This window comes from Triticum dicoccoides, chromosome 1A (genome assembly GCF_002162155.2).
Source record: "Triticum dicoccoides isolate Atlit2015 ecotype Zavitan chromosome 1A, WEW_v2.0, whole genome shotgun sequence".
NCBI lineage: Eukaryota > Viridiplantae > Streptophyta > Magnoliopsida > Poales > Poaceae > Triticum > Triticum dicoccoides.
The window spans coordinates 525,558,314-525,569,502 of record NC_041380.1 but is presented as its reverse complement, the minus strand read 5'-3'; the positions used below and the strand labels follow the sequence as shown (position 1 = coordinate 525,569,502).

The window sequence follows — 11,189 nt, the reverse complement described above, 5'->3', positions numbered from 1 at the left end:
TAGAAGCCTAGAACTGTCAACGTCCTCCTAAGAAATCGGGTAGTGCGCTCTCTTCCCTCCCTCATTTCTCTCCAAGAACACTCCGAGTGCTAGCACATCCATCCATATGGTTAAAAATAGAGGGACATGACATGCAAAATCAGTGAATACGCGACATAGTTCGTGAGTCTGGGTATGTTCCGGCCACTCTCGACACCCTTCTTCATCCCTGAATAAAATGCACTCGATGGATTGCGAAAGGGGCATCTCGCCGGAGAACATCGTCGATATGTACCCTGTCGAGGACTACCTGCATGAGAACCCGGTGAGTGAGCTATCCTTCCTTGTCCTCAAGAACGGTGGTGTATTTCGAGGCTTTCAATTGCAAGAATCCATTGCCAATTTAAGTCTAGGCATATGACCAACAATAATAATAATAGAAACTTGTTCTACCATATTTGTGCCAAGAACAATTTGTGGTGGAATTTTCATGTAGAACTCATGCACCCATCTAGCGATGAATCTACACTATATGTGCCCCCCCCCTCCCTCCCCCTCCAGGAATTTGATGGAAATGTTGATGCATCAAATTTCTCCTGCGTTCCGGATTTGAATGCTATGTTAGCACCAACTGTAAAAGGATGAACAAGAACATTTGATGAATGGAACGGACACTTGGATGTATGCCTTTTTTTCCTATGTAAAGATCAATAAAAAATATCAAGTTGATACGAAGTAGTATATCTTCAGCAACAACACAATGTCAATAGCCTATCGCGACATCGATCATGCATGAAGGAAAATATTAACCATTGCATGCCGCGGAGAACTAGCTCAGAAATCTTAATAAGCAATTTTTTCCACCAGCAGTTCGTAGCACCCCACTAAAAATAGCTCCGAGCGTGAAAGAGTAGTATGAGCTCAATATGATGAACATGCAAATATAAGCAGTCGATCGATTGCAGTGACCGGTCGATGTGCTCGATCGCTATTCGCTAGCTATTGAGTGGAAAAATTGACGATGGGCATCGCTGCAGCGGCACTGGAGATCCTACTACAAGCACGTGCTGCTCCTGGCGTACCAGAGCTGCGGCGTGGTGTACGGCGACCTGAGCACGTCGCCGCTGTACGTGTACAAGAGCACCTTCGCCGGCTCGCTCCGGCGGTTCGAGGACGAGGAGACCATCTTCGGCGTCTTCTCGCTCGTCTTCTGGACCATCACCCTCATCCCGCTCCTCAAGTACGTCTTCATCGTGCTCAGCGCCGACGACAACGGCGAGGGCGGCACCTTCGCGCTCTACTCGCTGCTGGTGCGGCACGCCAAGATCAGCCTGATGCCCAACCAGCAGGCCGCCGACGAGGAGCTCTCCACCTACCACAAGCCAGGCTACGCGGCGCAGGACACGGCCATCCTACGCGCGCTCCGCCGCTTCCTAGAGAACCACAGCAAGTCGCGCACCTGCCTCCTCCTCACCGTCCTCTTCGGCGCCTCCCTCGTCATCGGTGACGGCGTCCTCACCCCGGCCATGTCCGGTGCGTCCGCGCGTGAAACAGTTTCCAGTTTGTTGCTTCCTGTCGTTACGTACTTACCTTGATCTCAATGGCTGCCTGCTGATCTTGTTCGATCCTCGCAGTGATGTCGTCGTTCTCCGGTCTGCAGGTCCATTCACACACCCTAACAAACGGTGAGTGCTCGCAGCACTGCTAGTCCATGCTGCAACAAAGATTTATACTTATCGGAACAAAGGTTTTCACTTACTGGAACCATCAGCCATCGTTGCTTGCTGCTAATTTCCCGGCCCTCTGAAAAAGAGAGCAGGTGAGGTGGTGATCCTATCGTGCATCGTGTTGGTGTGCCTCTTCATGCTGCAGCACTGGGGGACGCACCGCGTGGCCTTCCTCTTCGCGCCCGTCATCGTCACCTGGCTCCTCCTCCTGGGGGGCACCGGCGTCTACAACATCATCGTGTGGAATCCCAGGGTGTTCTACGCGCTCTCTCCCACCTACCTCATCAGGTTCTTCATGAGGACCGGCAGAGAGGGATGGATTGCACTTGGAGGGGTGCTACTCTCCATGACAGGTACCAACAATGGCATGCATGCAATGTACTCCCTCCGTTCCTAAATATAAGTTTTGTAGAAATTTCACTATAAACCACATACGGATGGATGTGTATAGATGCATTTTAGAGTGCAGATGCACTTATTCTGCTCCGTATGTAGTTTTTAGCGGAATCTCTATAAAGACTTACATTTAGGAACGGAGGGAGTACAGTATATCTTCACACAAACTGCCTTGTTTATTACTCCCTCTATTCCATGTAGTGTGTATAGATTTTGTTATAAAGTCAAACTTTCACCCAAAAAATTATAGAGAAAACTATTAAATATCTATAATATCAAATATATAAAATATGAAACTACATCTTATGATGAATCTAATGATATATGTCTGGCATTTTAGGTGTAAATGTCTTTTCATGAATTTAGTCAAAGTTTGTGATATTTGACTTAAAAAAATTATGTATGCGCTACATTATGAAACGGAGTGGGTACCTTAATTGAATCAGTTGATCTTAATTTGCACATTTCAATATATGCGTTGCAGGCACGGAGGCTATGTTTGCGGACCTTGGCCACTTCACAGCAACATCCATAAGGGTACACCCGCATGGTTCCCAAGCTGTATATGTTGATAACATAATACTCGGTTTTGCTTTTATCATGACAATGGCGTCATGGTAATTAAGCATTCAGCTTGGTTAAGAGGTCAACTAACCACTTCAACAGGTCATAATGGGAAATATTATACACTCGCAGTACCATATGCATGATACTAATGTACGAAACAATCTTCATAATGCATAATATTATAATTTGGTAACAAAGATGACCTTATTTATTATTTTATATGAAATATGGTACCACATCATCCATTATTTTACACACTTCCTTTCTTCAACTAATATTATGCTGATTTCAGTGATATGTCTAGTGGACAATGCATGAAACTACATGATACTACATCATGATATCCCACTATGAAAGGTTTTCTGGAAAATCAAATGAACCATTATTGTCACTGACAGGTGGCCTTTGTGGGCTTGATCTACCCATGTTTGGTGCTGCAGTACATGGGACAGGCGGCCTTCCTGTCCAAAACCCCCGAGTGCGATATCCACTTCATCTTCTTCAAGTCCATACCCGGTAATTAAGATCTATTTTGCTAGATCTCAATCGATTCAGATTTTCTTAAACCCTAGCTCATTCAAAAAGTGCACTTCGCGCTAATAAACTGAAGTTGACTCCGCAAAAAAATAAAAATAAATTGAAGTTGTACTTTTCTGGGTCCATTCAAGCTTAAGAAAATCTCTGTCGACTTAGACCTAATCGAACTTGCTAGGGCCAGTTCTTTTGGGCGGTTTAAAAAATAAACCGCCTCTCCCTAGCTTAAAAAACAAGCCACCTTCTAAATTTATTGAAACTTCTAAATTATTTATTTCATAATTAGTTTAAAAGGAGAAATTGCTTTTGAAGGCCGAGCTCCATGGAGGTCTCCAAATGCACAATTCAAAATTCATGAAAATTCATATTTTTACATTTCAAAAAATTCTAAAAAAAATACAAATATAAATGAAGGCACAATGCACAAGTGTGTAAATTTTCGGGATGAATTACGTTGAAATGAGGGCTATCCAAAAAAACAAATCTAGGGCTTTTTAACACATGATACTATTCATCCTCCTAGACCATGAATTTTTATTTTTGTGCAGGTTGCATTTCAACGTATTTCATCCTTAAATTTACACACATACACCTCACATCCTTCTTTACTTTTATAAAAAAATCAGATTTTTTAATATAAAATTTGAATTTTGAATTTCTCAAAAATTGGCCCTCCATGAAGGCCGAGATCCAAAACGCCCTACTCGTTTAAAAGCCCCAAAAGGCTTACAAGAAATCTGAAGAGGAGGCGGTTCATTTTTTAAATTGCCAAAAGAACTGGCCCCCTACTCACATTCGCTCCACGCACAAAAATCAAAGTGTCTATTATGACGATGCAGTGTGGATATGTGTGATCCCGACATGAATGAAATGTGGGCTATCCAAAAAATAAATCTAAGGCTTTTTAACACATGATAATATTCATCCTCCTAGACCATGAATTTTTCTTTTTGTGCAGGTTGCATTTCAACGTATTTCATCCTTAAATTTTACACACATACACCTCACATCCTTCTTTACTTTAAAAAAATCAGATTTTTAGTAGAAAATTTTGAATTTCTCAAAAATTGGGCCTCCATGAAGGCCGAGATCCAAAACGCCCTACTCGTTTAAAAGCCCCAAAAGGCTTAGTTTATTTTTTAAAATTGCCAAAAGAACTGGCCCCTACTCACATTCGCTCCACGCACAAGAATCAAAGTGTCTATTATGACGATGCAGTGTGGATATGTGTGACCCCGACATGAATGAAATGTGGGTGCAGTGCAGTTGTTCTGGCCGGTGCTGGTGGTGGCGACGCTGGCTTCGATCGTGGGCAGCCAGGCGGTGATCACGGCCACCTTCTCCATCGTGCGGCAGTGCATGGCGCTTGGCTGCTTCCCGCGCGTGAAGATCGTGCACACCTCCAGCCTCATCCCCGGGCAGATCTACAGCCCCGAGATCAACTGGCTCCTCATGCTCGTCTGCCTCAGCGTCACCGTGGGGTTCCGCGACACCGTGCTCATCGGCAACGCGTACGGGATGGCGTGCTCCGGCGTGATGGTGGTCACCACGCTGCTCATGACGCTGGTGATCATCTTCGTGTGGCAGCTGGGCTTCATCATGGCGGCGCTCTTCCTGCTGGCCTTCGGCGTGGTGGAGGCGGCGTACCTGTCGGCGGCGCTGATGAAGGTGCCGCAGGGCGGGTGGCTGCCGCTGGCGCTGTCGCTGCTGTTCGTGGCCATCATGTACACGTGGCACTACGGCACGCGGCTGAAGCACTCGTTCGACGTGCAGAACAAGGTGTCCCTGCGGTGGATCCACGCGCTGGGCCCCAGCCTGGGCATCGTACGCGTCCCCGGCATCGGCCTCATCTACAGCGAGCTGGCCAGCGGCGTGCCGGCCGTCTTCTCGCACTTCGTCACCAACCTGCCGGCGTTCCACCAGGTGCTGGTGTTCGTGTGCGTCAAGTCGGTGCCCGTCCCGCACGTGTGCCCCGAGGAGCGGCACCTGGTGGGCCGCATCGGCCCGCGCGACTTCCACATGTTCCGCTGCGTCGTCCGCTACGGCTACAAGGACGTGCTGGGCGAGGAGAGCGACTTCGAGAACGACCTGGTGCTCCGCATCGCCGAGTTCGTGCACATGGAGGCCGCCGAGGCCGCCGACAACCGCCCCAGCGACGGCGCCGCGTCGGCCGTGGAGGGCCGGATGGCCGTGGTGCGGCGGCCCAGCGACCTGGCGCGGACGGGGCGGCTGCTGGTGCAGGAGCCGGCGGACGAGGAGAGCCTCGTGGTGCGCGCGGCCACGGCGGCCACGGACGGCGACAAGTCGGACACGCTGGAGTCGCTGCAGGCCATCTACGAGGCCGAGTCCCCGGCGGCGGCGGCGGCGTACGGCAGCCGGCGGCAGCGCGTGCGGTTCGAGCTCTCGGACCTGGCCGGCGAGCACGGGGACCCGGAGGTGAAGGCGGAGCTGGCCGCCATCGTGGAAGCCAAGCACGCCGGCGTGGCCTACATCATGGGCCACTCGTACATCAAGGCCAGGAAGAGCTCCAACGTGTTCAAGAAGTTCGCCATCGACATAGCCTACAACTTCCTCCGGAAGAACTCCCGGGGCCCCGCCGTGGCGCTCAACATACCGCACATCAGCCTCATTGAGGTCGGCATGATCTACTACGTCTAGCCGCTAGCTAGCGTCGATTCATTGCTTCATTACATATGTGTGGATCCATGCATTAAACTACATATAGTAGCTAGGTCAAGACATGAATGAATAATCAAGAGCAGATAACATAAACATGTACTACGTATGTCAAGAGTCTTATACTAGTTTGCACATGAGAGCGGATGGAGCAGGCGCACGGCGGTCGTCATAGTTGCGTCACAATCTCAGAGCAACAAAAGTTAGAGACAGATAAAAAGGAACAAATTTCGTCAAAAAATTGAAAATCCTCAATCAAATAATTAAAAAGGAACAAGTTGCTACACCAAGCAATTAGTGCGGACATGTCGTTAGGGGACACTTGGTACTCCTAGAACTTAAACAAGTGATCCACTACCGTAGTAGCACACCATTTTTAAGGAACATGCCATATAATTTGTTACTCCCTTGAACTAACACCACGACGAGAATTATGGAATGGGGGGAGTATCATGAATTGTACATTTTACACATGATTAATCATTTGTACTATCAGGGAATGAACCACACCGACTGCATCTAAAACTAACCCTGGTTTTGCTTCCAGATTTAAGCACATGTTCTCCTTCCAACATTCCCTCCCACCCCAACCTGTCAACACACTACGGATCAGAACGACTTTGTTTCATTGGAAAGTTGCTTAAATAAAATACTATAGCACATGATTCCCCTTTTCCACGTTACATGTTCCAACAAACATATCTGTGTTCAATATATCCAAGAAAAAAAATACTTCGATGTTTTTATTTGTGAGGTATCTCCTCCCTAACATTTTGCTGGGTAAACTATGCATGCCTCAGCTAAAACCTCTCCTATGATCGTTGGCCCTTGATACTTTTATTTCATCGCAACATGGTGGGGAAGTCTGGCCATTTTCTAGTCATATGAAGGATATAGAAATAAAACATAGCGAATTACATGACTCCTAAAATGGCTATTTTGATCCTTAATCTAGTTGAAGCTCCAGTCTGACTAAAATATCACGATTTCACGGCAAATCTGGCACACATGGACATGGAAGATTGTCAAGGTTGCCATTTTGTGCAAATCAAGGGCATTTGATTCTATTTTATTTTGCATTTAGGTCCGATCGGATTTGATTAATACCCATGCATTCCTCACCTCTCTCTGACACCCCATTCCATAAAAGTCACCAAACTGTCTCCCTTCGACAATCCTCAATGTCACCTCACACCTTCTTTTCCTCTAGAATTCATGATGGAATCATAGGGCAAATGAGTATGCTTCGTTGAACAATGAGGGCAAAACGCAAAAGAAATATGCTACTGAACAGTCTCGTGGCTGGGGAACTTGCTCCCCTCGGCATGGTGGATGCCACGTCTGTAACTCAGGTCATCATCCATGTCCACGTGTTCCAGAGTTGCCAAACAGCTTGTGATTTCGACCAAAGTAAGGTACAAACCTGTGTTTAGGGACCAAAATAGCCCTTTTGAGAGTTTGTGGACCACGATGATGCAGAGGCCAGGGGTTTAACTTCCTTTTTGAAAAAAATAATAAAAAATACGTGCACTGCTTAAGTTTAAGGATTGCAGATGTAATTCACTCAAAATATCCGTTTTACTAAGAGCAATGCTGCACGCCCGATACTGTTTGGATGATTTTTATATGACGATTCACCACGTTCTTTCATCATGTCTGTTGCGTGGAGCTGGACCTTTGGATCATCAATCGTGCAATAGTCGAAATGTTAAACATCGTGTGCAAAGTACTTCCATTTTACTAACTTCCTAGTGCATATAATTCTCTTCAAATTTATTTCCTTTTTTACCGCTCTTCAGTTTTTCTTCGATCCAATATATACACATGATTCGACTTTGTCGGCACATTGCTGATTGCTTAAAAGCTTTTTTCGCTTTTGCTTCAACACTGTGATTTAGTGGTGTGGCATGAGACCATGAGTACACATTGCTTAACCGACACACACACACACACACACACACACACACACACAATCACACACACATATATGCATACCTGCCTAGCTAGCTGAGTTGGCTATAATGTGCTAGATACTACTTGCATGTCTATGGATCTTATTAGAATCAATGAAACGTGCCTCCGAAGGTGGGGTGCCAGAACTCCGGTGCCGCCGTCTCGCTGGCCATCGTGTAAGTGCTCGCCACCGGGACAAGGCACAGGCCACGGCTCCGCAGGTCCTCCTTCGCCTCGCCGGCGTCACCATCCGAACCCTAGTTCATGAGAAAAATGCAATTCATAAGTGAGATGAAATTAAACAAGCAGTGCTGCAATAGCAATATATTGGTACCTGTTTGTGCTGGAGCTGCACCGGACCGCCACTGCACCTGATGAAGTAGGGAGAGCTGAGAGACTGCATGCAGAGATAAACCCCGTTAATGGCGTGTGCATCATGAAAAGATTAGTTGTGGTAGCTAGCTGTTCGGGAATCTGCAATAAGTAAGCGAAAACAAAGCTTGGAGCATCTATAATTAGGGGCTGCTTAGGGAATTTTGGTACTCACGGCAACTTGATCGTGAAGGAACTTGATGTATCCGATGGCCTCGTGGAGAACCGATGCCGTATCCGTCTAAAGGGCCGGGCCGGGCATCGATCAAAAAGATGCAAATACTCAGCAACTTGCAGGCGAATTGCAGAGCAATATAGTATAAACAGAGGCGAAAAGAAAGTTAAGTACTCTACTAAGCTAATAATGGAGGGAAAAACAGAAAGGAAGTAGGAGGGTGAAAAGGATACCTTTCCAAAAGGCGAGACCAGCTGCTGGAGCGCGGTGACTCTGTCCCCGAGCTTCTCTTTCCTCACCTGCCAGACACACGGCAAATTCTATTCAAAAGCGATATATCAAGTAGGCATTCTAGGCTTATAGCTCGATCGCTTGATGATGGCAGAGAGCATAAATATATTTGAACTGACGTGACAGATATATGTGGAAGAACGATCAGTTATACTATGGGACCGCCACCGGCCGGCCGGTGCGCACCTTGAAAGTCGGCATCGGCGACGGCGTCTCGGTCCGAGGCTTCTTCGCCGCCGGAGGGGCGGCGCTGCTCCTTCTTGTCGCCGATGACGACGAGCAGGCGTCCTGGGCCGCAGGTTCAGTTCTGGACTGCATCCAAATTCAGAAACCATGTCAGAAGGAACCCTAGTTCATAACTTCGTACTAGCTATTCGGTGCTAGCTATGGCGAATACCTTGAGGAGTTTGGGCTCTAGAGCCTGCAGGAGAGGCTGCGGTGACCTCTGGATCGGGGCCGGCGCGCCAAAGAGCCCCGTCGAGCTGAAGAAATCTGGGAACTGGTGGTGCTGCTGCGAAAACGGCTTCGTCGTCGCGGCGGCCGGCGTGTCACCGTAGCTACTGGCCAAGCTGGAGCCGTACAGGCCGTCCGCGTACACGGGCCCCTGATGCGACGCGCCGTCGGTGTAGGGGGTAGGCAGAACGGGAGGCGGATGCTCCGCCTGATCGAGCAGGAACTGGCGGCTCGCGTCGCCTTGCAGGTGGAGCAACGCGTTGAAGCTCGTCGGAGCGTTGGCCGCCGCTCCTACTTTCCCGGCCCTGCTAGCCATGCACGAGACCAAGATGCTCAGAAGAGTATTATTAAGGACTATGGAGTCAACAAAATGGAGTAGCCTAGCTAATAGAGTAAGAACGATTTAATTCCTGCTTACATGAAGGATTGCGTCCAATCCATCTGCGGATCGGCGAGGAAGAACGGCGATGCAGCGGCCGCGGAGTCCGGCAAACCGGCAGGCCCCGAACTCATCCCGGAAGTCCCGCTGATCTCGGACCCGGCAGGGGTCGCGGAGCACGCCGAGAGCGCGTCGCCGCCGGTCCGCGCGGAGCCCCACCACTCCTCCGCCATCTCAATCGATCGGTGTAGTGGAAGGAAATAATCAATGATTTATATACGCGGGTCGTCGATCGAGCCGCGGGGGATTGGGACAGTACTGGCTGGCTGGGGAGTGAAGGGCACGAGCACGATCGAGGCCGGGGGCTCTGACTTTGTGATGACCTGTGAGCTCTGACCTCCGGGTTGATGGATGGGGGTGCAGCGGCTGCTTCCTGGCTGGCTAGTTTATGCGCTCGTCCGTTCCTGGATTTTTCGCTGATGGGATTAGAATATTTTGGCTGGCTGGCTGGCTGGCTAGGCGGAGAGTGTACGCATATGTGTAGAGTGAGTCACGCGGCTATGTGCGGATCAAGTCAAGCACCGCACGTCCTCATGCAGTGCCGCTACGGAAATCTTTGGACCCTTGCTGACTCGCTGGGCATAGAGTTGAAACTGGTCGCGGGAGCAAGGAGTGCGGTGTTGAAACCGCGGAGGAGTTTTCGGTGCTCCCGGCCGTTTGCGTGTGGTCAACCGTTCCAGTGTAACGCCATGATTAGCACGACCGTTTTTAATACAAGAGTCCAACAATATCAATTTGCTATCACTTTTTTTTTGCGAGTAGTTTTGCTATCACTCTATCTCCCTCAATATTTTTTTTGCTATCACTACATAGTAATAATTTGCACATTGTTCAACAGATTCTTGTTTTCGAAAGAGGCCATCTAAAATGTGCGCACACCTTGTGTTTCTTGAAGGGGAGAGGTGTGTTCCAGAACATTGAAATATTTCAAGTCCTTCTCTAGTGGTATAGCACCCACCATGAATTGTGGGTATCATTGGTTTGCATGATTAAAAAGGAGTAAATTGCACGGTAGATACAAGAAGTTGTCCATGAAGTTCACTTTCATGCATCAAGTTAGATATCTCAAACTCGGGTGCATGATGTTGCATAAGTGGGAGTGAAGTGGTACAACAAAGTCGAGCCAAGACGCGCGGCACCGATGTGGCACGCCGCGTGTGCTCGACACCATTTCACATCTAACATTTTTGCAAAAAAAAACATGGACAGAACAAAACAACATCTATTACACATTCTTGTGTTTTTATTCCTTGTATAATTATGCATGTCATGATGTCTCATTTCTGTATTTTTCTTCATTATTTCCGCACGTTGAAATTGGCGATGCCATGACCCCAGTATTGTCAGGGAGGAAAAACTCGACCCGATAGCCACAAGGTTGGCCATGCCAATAACTCAGAGTCCATCCATCGATCATACGGGGGACATACTATCAACTTCTTGTACAAGACACGTATCTACTAGAGAAAGTATATCCAAATGTAACTGTATAGGACTACTAGATCATAATCGACTCTGACTCTAGATAACCCCAATTGTAACCGTGTAGGACTACTATATCATAATCGACTCCCACTCTATGTAACCCTAGCCTCATCCACCTATATTAAAAAGGCGAGGAATGGAC

The 11,189-nt window shown here is 48.0% G+C and overlaps 2 protein-coding genes across 2 annotated transcripts; one reads left to right on the top strand and one right to left on the bottom strand.

Annotated features, from left to right (window-relative positions):
- Positions 1 to 226: 226 nt before the first annotated feature.
- On the top strand, positions 227 to 5,861 carry LOC119354503 (probable potassium transporter 3). Its single transcript, XM_037621223.1, has 7 exons — positions 227 to 304; positions 1,017 to 1,512; positions 1,614 to 1,664; positions 1,799 to 2,059; positions 2,587 to 2,639; positions 3,068 to 3,185; positions 4,465 to 5,861. The coding sequence occupies exons 1-7, from the start codon at positions 227 to 229 to the stop codon at positions 5,859 to 5,861; spliced, it is 2,454 nt and encodes an 817-aa protein (XP_037477120.1).
- A 1,871-nt stretch (positions 5,862 to 7,732) lies between these two features.
- LOC119285782 (transcription factor bHLH112-like) lies at positions 7,733 to 10,018 on the bottom strand. The gene is made up of 7 exons (XM_037565112.1): positions 9,542 to 10,018; positions 9,068 to 9,428; positions 8,857 to 8,982; positions 8,613 to 8,678; positions 8,380 to 8,445; positions 8,167 to 8,229; positions 7,733 to 8,089 (listed from the first exon to the last, which is right to left on the bottom strand). The coding sequence occupies exons 1-7, from the start codon at positions 9,733 to 9,735 to the stop codon at positions 7,943 to 7,945; spliced, it is 1,023 nt and encodes a 340-aa protein (XP_037421009.1). The 5' UTR covers positions 9,736 to 10,018; the 3' UTR covers positions 7,733 to 7,942.
- Between the last annotated feature and the right edge of the window lie 1,171 nt (positions 10,019 to 11,189).